The sequence below is a fragment of the Pristis pectinata genome, chromosome 20, assembly GCF_009764475.1.
Source record: "Pristis pectinata isolate sPriPec2 chromosome 20, sPriPec2.1.pri, whole genome shotgun sequence".
Lineage (NCBI taxonomy): Eukaryota > Metazoa > Chordata > Chondrichthyes > Rhinopristiformes > Pristidae > Pristis > Pristis pectinata.
Window position 1 is genome coordinate 12972950 of NC_067424.1, and position 13764 is coordinate 12986713.

At 41.5% G+C, this 13764-nt stretch overlaps 1 protein-coding gene across 4 annotated transcripts in view; it reads left to right on the forward strand.

Moving 5' to 3' along the window:
• The window catches only part of kcnd3 (potassium voltage-gated channel, Shal-related subfamily, member 3), a 263355-nt gene that overhangs the window by 229175 nt on the left and 20416 nt on the right, over positions 1–13764 (forward strand). For all 4 annotated transcript variants that reach the window (XM_052034811.1, XM_052034813.1, XM_052034809.1 and 1 more), the window contains exons 4-5: positions 4742–4843; positions 8127–8225. In XM_052034811.1, the coding sequence (XP_051890771.1) occupies positions 4742–4843; positions 8127–8225 (201 nt within the window). The remainder of the gene's footprint in view (positions 1–4741; positions 4844–8126; positions 8226–13764) is intronic.

Below are 13764 nucleotides of genomic sequence, written 5' to 3' on the forward strand. Positions count from 1 at the left end.
GCATAATCAAAGACCACACCCACCTGGGACCTTCTCTCTCCTCTTCCATCAGGTAGAAGATACAGGAGCCTGAGGACACGTACCACCAGACTTAAGGACAGCTTCTACCCCACTGTGATAAGACTATTGAACAGTTCCCTTATACAATGAGATGGACTATGACCTCACGATCTACCTTGTTGTGACCTTGCACCTTATTGCACTGCACCTTCTCTGTAGCTGTGACACTTTACTCTGTACTGCTATTGTTTTTACCTGTACTACATCAATGCACTTTGTACTGACTCAATGTAACTGCACTGTGTAATGAATTGACCTGTACGATCGGTTTGTAAGACAAGTTTTTCACTGCACCTCGGTACAAGTGACAATAATAAACCAATACCAATACCAAAGAGGGCAGAAGCCAGAATAAGAAGGTGGGGGAAGGAGTGAATGACAAAATCTGCAGACATATAGGAACACCACCACCTGCAAATTCCCCTCCAAATTACACACCTTCCTGATGTGGAAACATAAGTGTGGTCCTTCATCATCATTAGATGTAAACGCTGGAACTCCTTCACCAACAGCACTGTGGGAGTACCTTCACCAGATAGATTGTAGCAGAAGGTGCCTCACCACCATATTCTCGAGGGCAATTAGGGATGGGCAATAAATGCTGGCCTTGCCGTTGATCCCTGCATCCTGAAAGGTAAATAAAAATAATCCACAACGTTCTGCCTCAGAAACAAGAGTGCCAACTACTGAGCCACAGTCAGATCTGATGGAAAACAATGAGTTCCAGAGTCCTGGTTGATGCTCAACCAATAATAGCAAAAGCCCCTAAGCTGGTCATTCATTTCATTGCTCTCTGAGTGGGGCCTTGCTGTGTATGTAATGGCTCCTGACTTAGACATAGGCCTGGAATTCAATTGAAGCAGCTGTTGTTTCACTGTAAGCATGCCATAAAGCCTGTGGTATGTGAGCCTTTATAACAAGAGGATTAGAACACAGGAGCAGGGAAGTTTACTGCAATTATACAATGCCTTGATTACACCGCACAAGGAGTATGTTTACAATTTTATTCTCCTTTACTTAAGAAAGAGTAGGCTTGCCATAGAGAGAATGCAGTGAAGATTCACAAGATTGCTTTCAGAAGTGGCAGGTTTTTTCGTGCAAGGAGAGATTGAATAGACCAGGCCTGTGTTCTCTAAAGTTTAGAGGAATAATAGAAATAATTGAAACATAGAAAATTCATCTTGGGCTTGATAAACTGGATGCAGGGAGCAGGTTTCCGTTGGCTGAGGAATCTAGAACTGGGGAGCACACTCAGAATAAGGAGTAGGCTGTTGAGAATTGAGATGAGGAGGAATTTCTTCACTCAGGGGGCTGGTGAACATTTGAGGTGCTCCACCCCAAAGGGCTGTGAAGGCTCAGTCACTGCGTTCATTCAAAACAGAGATCCATAGATGTCTGTATGTTAACGGAATTGAGGGATAAGGGAACAGTGCAGGAAAATGGTACTAAGCAAGAAGATCAGCCATGATCTTGAAGAATGCCAGATCAGGTTTAAAGGAACGGATGAGCTAGTCTTGTTCCTATTTCTTTTGTTCTTATTTAGCTCCCTCAGTGAGTAGCTCTCTGACTAACCCCACTGGATCAGACAGTTAAGTCCCACTACTGGAGAACTGTACATATAATCCATGCCGACTTTGCCCCACGTTCAATACTGAAGAAGCACTGCACTGTTGGAGGTACTGTCCTTCAAATCAAATATTAAATTAAACCTCATCTGTCCTCCAAAGTGATGTCAAAGATCCCATGACATTATTTTAAAGAAAAGCAGGGAAGTTCTTCCTGGCCTCCTAGCCAATATTAATCCCTCAACTGAGCTTGATTACATACAATTTTACTCTTTGTGGGATCTTGCTGTACTAGTTCATTGCTCTGCAACAGTGACTGTCGTAGTATCTTCTCTCATTAAATCTCCAAGACACTTCTAGATAGTCAGTAATTTGAACTAAGTCACAGTGACTGTAGATCAGAAATTATTCATTGGTTATAGAATAAACTGGGTTGTCCTGTGGTCACAAAAGACATTACTTAATGCATGTACCAACCAAAATCAGAACATTCATCTCATGGAATAGAAAACAAAATGTTGAAAATACTCTACACGTCAGGCAGCATCTATGGGGAAAGAATATTTCAACTTGATGATCCTTTGTCATTCAGATCAAGGTTGACTGCGGCTTAGAGAAACTTGACTGCAGATGCTGGAATCTAGATGAAAAAACAACAAGATGCTGGAGGAACTCAGCAGGTCAGGCAGCATCCATGGAGAAAAGCAGATGGTCAATGTTTTGGGTCAGGACCCTTCTTCAGGACTGAAGATAGGAAAAGGGAAGCCCGATACATAGGGGGGAAACACAGAGCAGTGATAGGTGGACAAAAGAGGGGAGGCGGGGTGGGCACAAGGTGGTAATAGGTAGATGCAGGTAAGAGATAGTGATAGGCAGGTGCGGGGGAGGAGGGGAGAGCAGACCCACCGGGGGATGGGTCAAAGGTATAGAGGCAGGTGGCATGGGGAGAGGAAAAGGAGAGAGGAAATAAGAGAGAAAAAATTGGTGAGGAGAAGAAAGAGACTGAAGGAATTGTGGAAAGAGTAATTGGAAGATGATATCAAAACTACCATGGATCTGATCCAAGTATCAAACCACAGAATCTATCTGTGTTATTACAAAGGCACAACCAGGGCTGAACCAACCCTGTGGTTCAACCCTTGCAGACCTGTTTGATATGACAATCGCAATCAGAGTAATTTTCTCTTAAGTATATGCCTCCCATTATGTTTGTAAGTGCTTATGTTTTCATTACTGATTCATATGTAGACAGTGGAAACATCACTCTCAGCTTTTTAAGTACTTCAGATATGCCCTATTGTTCTGAATTTAACAACAATTTTTTCCAATTAATTAGATTTTATGGTTGAGCATACTTCACAGGTCCTGGGTGACTCATTTTAATAAGTGTGTATATTCTTGAATGGGTGACCAAGTACATTATACCCTGGGTTCAAAGACTCAGTAATAGTGATGGACACAATTGTGCATTAATACTGTCCAAGTGTTCTCGGGAGCTTCTATTCTTCTCCTTCCTAAGCTTCATATTCACTCCATTCTCTTCCTTGCATCCACACTCACTACAATTCCACTATTCCTCTGCAACCCATTTCTTTCTGGATCCTAAAAGATTTCTCCTACAGACTCCCTTTTTCCTCAGTCAACACATTCAGTCAGATTACCTCAACTAGAATGAAGCAGCATATTGTGTAAACACTGGAAGGAAGACATTATTTCCTATTCCAATATAATTTATGTTGAATTCACGTTGAGCTGGAAGCAGGCCATTTTGCCAAACTGGTTCATGCCAGAGTTTATGCTTCAGACAAGCCTTCTCACAACCCTTGTCATCAAACCCAATCAGTTTATCCCTCACCTGTTTATCTACTTTTTTACTAAAATACATTAATCGTATTTGCTACAAACATTCTTCCTTGCAGTAAACTCCATGCGCTAATTGCTCCTGGGATAAAGACAATACCCTGAATTACCAAATGGATTTACTAGTTTAGGATTATGTTTAGAAGAACAAAGGTGCATTTCTCTGGATGTTTCACAGTCTCAGGATGAATCAAACTGATTCACAGCCACTGTGTGGCAATTTGCAGCAAATTTGTACATTCATCAAGGGAATAACTGACCAATTGAAGGGCTTTTTTGATGCTGGGTCTTGGGTAAATATTGGCTAAAATACTAAGGAGAACCCACCTTCACTTCCTCAGGTTCCACATGTACCTGAGACAGCAGGCAAGATTTAGGTTTAATATTTCATTTAAAAGACCATCTGGCAGTGCATCACTCCCTCTCTACTGTAGCAGGACTGTTAGCATAGACTTTATGCTCAAGTCCTGGAGTGGATTTGACCCCTTGGTTTCCTGCAAGGTGCAAGTGTACCATTGACTGGCAGCAGGCTGAGATCTAAGAGCCTTATAATTTGGTCAGAGATTGTTTGAGGCAGAGGCACATGATGAAGCTGAGGAATCCTGTAAGAAAATGGATAAGGAGAGTGTAATGGATATTTGTAGTGCAATGGATATTTATTTTGCAATAGCAAAGATGAACATGTGGGCTAATATTTCAGAAAGTGTACTAGAAGATATATGGGATAGTATACCAGAAAGCTAGGAGGTAAAGAGGTTAAAGTTCAAGAGTTAATCATAGTATTAGTAGTGAATTGAGGAAAATGAGAAACATTGTGAAATGGTGGTGGACGTGTGCACAAGCCTTTTCAATTTGCACCAGAATTATACAAAATCTGTAAAGTGAAAAGTGAGGAGAGACTCCAAGGGCAGGCACAGTAGCGTAGCTTAACGCTATTACAGCGCCAGCAACCCGGATTCAATTCCGGCTGCTGTCTGTAAGGAGTTTGTACATTCTCCCCTTGTCTACGTGGGTTTCCTCCCACATTCCAAAGACGTACAGGTTAGGAAGTTGTGGGCATGCTATATTGGCACTGGAAGTGTGGCAACACTTGCGGGCTGCCCCTAGAACATTCTACGCAAAAGATGCATTTCACTGTGTGTTTCGATGTACATGTGATTAATAAAGAAATCTCATTTTATCTTATCTCTTAAACTACCTGTAGGAATAATTGATATGGATAATTATTGTTGAGACAACCTTATTTCTCTTTGCAGAAAGCCAGGCTTGCGAGGATAAAGATAGCGAAGACTGGGAATGCCAATGCCTATCTTCAGATCAAACGTAACGGCTTGATGAACGAGACAATGGAGCTCACAGTAGGTGCAATGTTACAATGTGCAGCAGTTAGATGAACGAGTGAAGATCTCTAGGAAATAATTGAACTCTTTATATTGGAGGACAATTTTCCAAGAACATAAATTGAGTGTCCCTGTCCTATTTACATCAGTGATGGGCAGTTCTTGGGTGTATTCAGGCTTGGCTGAGTCTCCTATACTTTTATTGTTTGATTCTGCCATACACTGCCTGTTATTTGGAATGGTAAGTGTTCACATGCATGGGTATATACCCAGAGTGGATGTGTGTGCTCCACAATAAAAAGTAAAGCACAAACAGCAGATAATTGCCTGGAAATGTGTGTGGCAGCCAAGAGGAAGATGGATACAGGGGCAGGACTGGAGAAAATGTAAGCTACAAGTTCTCTGCTCATTATTAATACATTTCCTTATATATTTTAAATATTTCACAGTAACCCTCATCAATATTCACCATTCTGCATTAAACATATATACCCTGCACTCTTCACTCTAACACAAGACACTATAACTCAGACTGTTTGCTTCAACACACATTCATTTGCCACGTCACTGTCTCACTCATATTTTAAAATACTTTCTCCCTACACTGCCTGATATACCTTAGGTTCCTCGCTGCAATACTCTTCTCTCACTGCTCCTTTATAACCTACATTCTTTCCTATAACACAACCTGATTCACATTACAGCCTTCAAAGGAATGTTCTGTGATACATTACACATCCCTGAAAGTGACACTCTGATATCTCCCCTCTATCACTTTCACATAAAACACATATCCTCACTCTAATGGTTTAATATACACCACATCTCTCAACATGACTTTGATGTGCCTCACCATCCCAATGCCACAGTTTGATCTACCCTGTGTGCTTAATTACATTCTGGGCTCATCCCAGAATTTGGTTTGAACCTGCAACCCCCCTAATTTAATGGCAAGAGTGTTATCAATTGAACTAAGCTGGCACTAGTAGCTCTATGTTGGTGAATAGCTGGGCTTATATGTGAATAAAGTTAATATGGGAAAAATCACATGGAAGCCTGAATCCATATGAAAAGGGAAAAGAACAATTTACTTTAATGCCATAGAAAGCATCATAGAAAGCATCCTATCTGGATGCATCGCGGCTTGGTACGGCAACTGCTCTGCCCGCGACCGCAAAAAAACTGCAGGGAGTTGTGGACACAGCCCAGCACATCACAGACACCAGCCTCCCCTCCATGGACTCTGCCTATATCTCTCGCTGCCTTGGTGAAGCAGCCAGCATAATCATAGACCCCACCCACCTGGGTCATTCCCTCTTTTTCCCTCTCCCATCAGGCAAAAGATTCAGGAGCCTGAGGGCACATACGACCAGGCTCAAGGACGGCTCCTATCCCACTGTGATAGGACTATTGAACGGCATTGACCTTGTACGATGAGATGGACTCTTGACCTCACAATCGACCTTGTTATGACCTTGCACCTTATTGTCTACCTGAAATGCACTTCCCTGTAGCTGTGACACTTTACTCTGTATTCTGTTGTTGTTTTTACCCTGTACCACCTCAATGCACTGTACAATGAATTGATCTGTACGAACAGTATGCAAGGCAAATTTTTCACTGTACCTCGGTACAAATGACAATAGTAAACCAATACCAATAATGCAGCCTCCTTCATGACATTCCAAGCTCTTTAGAGCCAATTAAGTATTTTTTGAAATGTAGTCACTACTACAATAGAAGAAATGCATGCACACAAATGCAAGCTCCTATAAATAGCAAAGGCACAATGAGCAGATCATCACTTTCATGAGGGGCAGATATTAGTCAGAGCATCAAGGATACCTTAGAGACAGAAGAGACTGCACATGCTGGAATCTGGAGCAACAAACAATCTGCTGGAGGAACTCAGTGGGTCGAGCAGCATCTGTGGGAGCAAAGGAATTGTCAACAACTCCCTTCCGTCCACAGATGCCACTTGAACCGCTGAGTTCTTCCAGCAGATTGTTTGTTGATCAAGGATAACCTCTGTTTCTCTTTGAAATTTTGTCACAAAGTATTTTACAGCCACCTGAAAGAGTATCCAGCTCATTGTAACATTTCATCCAAAAGGCAACAGCGTGGAAGTTCATTCCTAGTCAGCAGAGTCATAGAATCATACAGCATGGAAACAGGCCATTAGGCCCAACTCGTCCATGCCAACCAGTGGGCACCCATCCATATTAATCCTATCTCCCAGCACTTGGTCCATAGCCTCTCTGCCTAAGTTAGAGCATAACGCCCTACTTCTGTATTTGATGCCCTAACTAATGAAGGCCAGTATCCCATATGCCTTCTTAACCATGTCGTCTACCTGTGTTGTCACCTTCAAGGATCTATGGACTTGTACTTGAAGGTCCCTCTATTCCTCAATACTTAAGACCTTATCATTTATGGTGTATGTCCTAGCCTTATTACTACTCCCAAAATGCATCTAAACCCCATCTACCATTTTTCAGCCTATTTCACCAACACATCAATATCTCTCAGCAGCATAACACTACCTTCCACTCTGTCAACCAGTCCTCCAATATACCTTAATGGAAGATTCTTCCTTAAAGGAACTTACTGATCTTGCCTCCCACATCCATATCCAGGCCTTCATGTATATTACAAACAGAAAGGGTCCCAGCACTGATCTTTGTGGGACACCACTAGTTAAGCCATGTAATAGGAAAACCAACCCTCGATCATCACCCTCTGTCTCCTATTGCCAAGCCAGATTTGGATCTAGTTTGCCAACCAACTCTGGATTCCATAGTCTTAACCTCTTGGACCAATCTCCCAAGAGAGACACCTTGTCAAATGTATTACTGAAGTGCATTTCAATCACAACAACTGCCCTGCCTTCATCAATACACTTTGTTACCTCTTCAAAGAATTTAATCATACTGGTCAGACAGGATCTGCCTGTGACACAAGAGACTACAGATGCTGGAATTTGGAGCAACAAGCACTATGCTGGAGGAATCCAGCAGGTCAGGCAGCATCTGTGGAGGGAAATGGACAGTCGATGTCTTGGGTCGAGGCCCTTCATCTGGACTAGAATTCCCATCAAAACATTGACTGTCCATATCCGTCCACAGATGCTGCCTGACCCATTGAGTTCCTCCAGCATTTTGTTTGTTGTTCTAAACATTATCCACAGAGAAGAAGACAAACATTGATAAAAAAGAAATCCCATCAAATAATTTCTAAAGCAGTTTGCTGCATTTTCAAACGTGATGCATGTTAACTTTTTTTTACATTGCTCTTGTTTCAGGAGTCAGGCGACAAGGAACAGCAGCCATGTCCCAACAGACCAGGATCAGCTGTGGCCAGGCAACATCACCATCTGCTGCACTGCTTGGAGAGGACAACTGTGAGTCTGCAGATACATTACCTCTCGGGTCTTTCTGAACCAGGGCTGTGGAGGCAGGGCATGTAACACTACTACAGGGCTCCGTCCCTGCTGTTGAGACCTTGATACAAATTCCACAGGCTCTCAATCAGCAACCCTACCCTGTCAACATTACTTCTGTCTCAGCCCTGTAGTCACGTCTGGTATAAGGAACATAACCTGTGATTTGAAACTGCAACTAGCTGGTGATGTGTGTACCGGGAGTACAAGAGAAGTAATGCAAGGACAGGAGAAAGTAACAGCCCTTTGAAACACAATAAATTCCAACCTGAAATACTGTCTCATTTTGACCCCCATTAACAAAATCATCTCTGCTCTCTTCCCCCCACCCCCAATCCACTCCCCTCCCTCCACCCCCTCCCTCCTACATCTCCCTCAGGCCCTCTGCTCTGGCCCTCTGAGACGGGGTGCCGGCAGTAAAGGAAAGGGGTTTGCAAGGTGTTTTCCTGGGGCAGCCACAGGTGAACTCCTGCTCCTGGGTCTCTTGTATCTTTAAGTAGTTTTGTGGGTCTGCCAGTGAACACCAGCAGAAACTCAATTCCCTCCACTTTCCCTTCCTTCTCAGCCACCCAAGTACATAATTAGGAAGAAGGCGGTCACTTTAATTACCTCTGCTTCCCACACTCCCAAGCCCTTGCTCTTGCCGTACTGTTACTCAACAGGTATGGGCTGACTCCAGGTGACTATTGTTCCTGTGTTAGTTTGAGCAGCATGAGATTTGTCTAGCTATTTGACTGTGGAGGAATTCTGTATTGCAGAAGGCAGTTGAGGCCAACTCATTAAATGTATTCAAGAAGGACATAGATATAGTTGTTTGGTTAAGGAGATCAAGGGATCTGGGGAGAGACCATGAAGGGTGGCCATTTAGAGGCCACCATGGAGAGGCCATTTAGCCTTTTGAACTTGCTCTGCCTTTCAGTATATGATTATGGCTGACATCCAAATTCAGGATCCTGCTGGAGCAGCAAAACAGAGACACAAGAGACTGCAGATGCTGGAATCTGGAGCAACACTCAATGCACTGGAAGAACTCAGCAGGTCAGGCAGCATCTGCGGAGGAAAATGGACAGTCAACGTTTTGGGTCGAGACCATGCATAGACGCTGCCTGACCCACTAAGTTCCTCCGATGCTTTGTGTGTCGCTCCAGATTCCAGCATCTGCAGTCTCTTGTGTCTCCGTTTTGCTGCTCCAACAGGATCCTGAATTTGGATGTCAGCCATAATCATATACTGAAAGGCAGAGCAAGTTCAAAAGGCTAAATGGCCTACCAGTCCCATTTTCTATGTGTCTATACACACATCCGCCTGCAGCTTTAATGTGCTTACTGATTATTGGAAAGGGGCACAGGTTGGGGATGCGATGGGGCTTTGTGCACCTCCTCTCTCAATAAGACCAAGGAATGGATTTGCGTGCAAGGTGGACGGAGAACTTTTCTATACCATTAAGCTCCACATTCACCCAAAATGTTTCTCAAATGCGCACTCGGACCTTCAAGGTGAGGTGTTGGAAACTGGGGGTTTATAATCTCTTGTAACAAAGGACAAATTTCCCATCCATTGAATTTTATTTATGGAGACTTGCACTACCAAATGTGATGACTAGAGATTAGGTTCTTCAGATTAATGTATTTAGCACATTAACAAAGGAGCAAACCCTTTTAGAATTGTTTATTATTCAGAAGACTAGCTACTGCTCTGCTGAGAGATGTAACCATGAAAGAGTAGGATTAGAAATTAATGGAACAGAGGTAAATAAAAATTCCATTTAAAACCAGTCATGTCCCTGAATAACCTTTTTTCTAAATTCACTCTATTCAGTTTAGTCTTAATTTAAAGTTACTTTATTTAACTTATCCAATTTTCAAGCTTTAACAATCAATTCTCACTTTGTTCTTATTTACATTTCATTATTGAAATTATTTAGTAGTATTTCTCCTGGTAAAATTCTGTTGGTAAAATGTGTGCATGTGCTCCTGAGATTGTGTGTGTGCGTGCGTGTGCATGTGCACTTGTGAATTTCTGTGTATGCATGTGTATGCATGTATGCATATATGTAATATGTTTCTGTGTTTGCATACATGTGGGTGTGTTCTTATACACCCACTGTGTAATGGAAGAGGACCGGATGGGTTCAGTTGTGGGGCTGCCTGCTGACAGTCACAAATGAAGGATGCTTCTTTGAAGGAGGTGTTGGAAATTAGATTGAGCTCATGGACTGTACTGCTGCCCTGTACTGTTGTACTGCACTGCTACCATTAAACAACAAATTTCACATCATATGTCAGTGATAATAAATCCAATTCTGATTCTGATTCTGACTCTGATTCTGAGCCATAATCTACCATGACCCAGCATCTTTACAGATGCTTTCTTCTTACACCATTTTCGCCCATTTAAAATAGCATGAGGAGAAATTGAAGTTCAATAGCAGAATATCAACTTGTATCATTTTGTGACCTCTGCATTGTTTAGTGGTAGGTTTGTTCTGTAAAACATCATTGCCACTTATAAAGGCATTAAAGTCTATTTTCTGTAATTAGAAATGGATTGCCAAGCTAAAATGGACTCAACTTTCTCAGTGGAGACTGCTATCTCTACCTAAAGGTCTCCTCAATAATTCAATGTTCTAGCCTTAGTTTTAATAAAATCCACACACAACTCAAATAGTCAAGAGCCACTGAGAATAGAATAATGTGGTAATGGCCATTAACATGAATTACACTCTACAGTTTCTATTTAGCTACACAGCACCTACCACATTTTGCCCAATATACCCATTGGGTAATTTAACATTCAACGGTTTTTAGCTGCCCCAAAACTATTAAGTCTAACAAGATTCCACCGTACTTGTAAATTTGTCATTTCATATTTCCAGCAATGCTTGAGTGCTTTCCACTTAGAGGTAATTAAGTGTAAAAGGCAATTGCTCCATAATGAGTGTGAACTATCACTGAACACCTGTCACAACCTGAAATAACTGGCACGTCTAGCACACTGCAAATGGTGCCTTCATAATTAAAAATATCAGTTATGCAACACAATTTAAGCTACTTGCCCAATTTAAAAGCATGGGAGTGTAATTTAATTGCAAAGCCTCCATCAGAGACATGTAATTGCATCGGCATCAGGGTAGATCAGCACAGACTGCAGCCTATGAAGCAATCAATTGACAGTCAAAATACAGAAGTGTTACTCTTGGGAAAGTTACAGACGCCCAGGAATTATAAAATTAAATTATCAAGGAACATAAAACAAACTCATGAAATATTCTAAGGCATATAAATAAATAAAGGGAAATCCAGGAGAGGGTAGATCCATTAAGGCAACAATTATGATGTCAGAAATATTTGAGGTCAGATAGCCACAGCGACAGTCTTCTTAGGGAATAGAGCAAGACCAAGAGGCCACTGGAATAAGATAGTCACCAAGTAGCCTATAGAGAATTCAAAAGAAAACTATTTTATGCAAGAGCTCAGAATCCACCATCACAGAAAGTTGAGGCAAATAAAAAGGATGCATTTAAGATAAAGAACTTGAGGGAGAAGAGAACTGAAGGTCCTGGTGGAGTCGGAAGAGGAAGAATTGGAGGAGATAGAGGCAGAACATAAACGTCAGCTGACTGGGCCAAAAGGCTTTTTCCTGTGCTATGTTCAAAACTTCCGTGTAAACTATCTCCAATTTCAACAGCGTTCCATTGATTATTATCACTTGGCCAACGTGTATGACTGCTGTCATAAAAACTAAATTCAACAGGTCAGGCAGCATCAGTGAAGAGAGAAACAGAGTTAACATTTCAGGACAAACAGCCTTCAGCTGAACTGGGAGAAGTTGGAGTTTTAAAATGCAGAGAAAGTGGCGAAGGGAAGAAGTGAGCAAAAGCAGTCGGTCTGTTAAAGGTGAAGAGGATGAATCACGGGGTTTGTAGTGGGACAAATAAAGAAACACAGGAGGATGTATAATTGGGAGAAAGGGGATCACTACTGAAAATTACAGAGGGAAGATACTGTTGATGCTATAAATTATAAATAAAACAGATGTTCCTAAGAAGACTAATTATCTGAAGTAGTCAAACTCGGTGTTAAAAACAGAAGGCTAAAACACGCCTAGTCAGAATTTGAGGTGCTGTTCATTCGAGCAGTGTAAGAGGAAAGAAAAGTCAGAGGGGTTGGGACAGAAAATTGGAAGGTTAGCAATCACACTAACACATTGGACAGGGATATTCCACAAAGTATTAACCCAAGTTATGCATAAGTTAGGTATAATTTTTGTTAAGTTTTTGTTATTTTTGTCCTCATCTTGTAATATACTGTGTTGCTGCTGCAAGAAGCTAATTTTCATGGCACTTATACCCTGTGTACATATGTCTATGACAACAATAAACTTGAACTTGAACAGTCTGTGTTCAGTCTGCCCTTAGTAGAAGTAGCCACATTGTAAGCAGCATCCATGTCTCAGTGAGTGCTGTGTCGCCTACTGTATCTGAGTATTTCCAACTTGTTCTGTTTTTATTTCAGATTTCTAGCATCTGCATTTTTTTGCTTTCATCCGCTGTGCTGTTGCTGAGCTATAAGTATTTTTAATAGTACCAAACCACGTCACCATCTCCCAAATGGTATCAAGCACAAAAAAATGCAAACTTAGTGTCATCTCAGCATTCTTTCTGATTTATTTCCATTTCTCCTTCACTTTTCTGAACATTAATGGTTTCCAGCATTTTAGGTTCCCCTTGGTTACCTTAAAAGTAGCAATCCTCTAATCACGTTATGGCAAAACCCTTTGAAAGTGTAATTTATCCATAATTATCGCATTGCTTTATAGTATCTCATTAATTCATCTGCAAAATAACCTAGGACCTTAATTTTTAGCTTTATTCTTCAGTCAAGTCCATTCTCAATCAACACCTAAAAAACTGCAGATGCTGGAAATCTGAAGTAAAAAAAGGAAAATGCTGGAAAAACTCAGCAGGTAGCAAGTCTATTCTCAGTTCATTATCTGTTTATGTTACATACGTATACTAATTAATCTCTTTTGACAATTTGCCCAGGTAATGAAAATCAAAAGCTGCCTTTAGCTGAAAATAATGTTTGCAAGGAAACATAGGGCTACACACCCCATACGGCCCTCAGCTAGATTGGGGCTGTTCTACATCCGAGCTCTATTTCCCCTCCTTTGTCCAAGTCGCCATGCTTCACAAAAATCAACCTTTAAATTGTCAGTTGTCTCCCCGGCCTCAACAGTACCTTTTAGTGGTGTACCTCAAGAATAGTTGGTCTTCCTAGCACTTGATAGGGTTTTCAACTGGAAAGGAATCAAGGGGTGTAGAAATCGAACAGGACAGAAGACAAGGTAAAAGATTGTACATCTCTTACTGAATGAGGAAGCAGGCCAGGGAATTCATGGTTTATTGCTGCTCCTTTCTGCCATGTGCAGAAAAATAAAATTTGTTGTTGTTTGATCTCAATTTTACCACCGTGTGTCACAAAATCTGCCTTTAAATCTA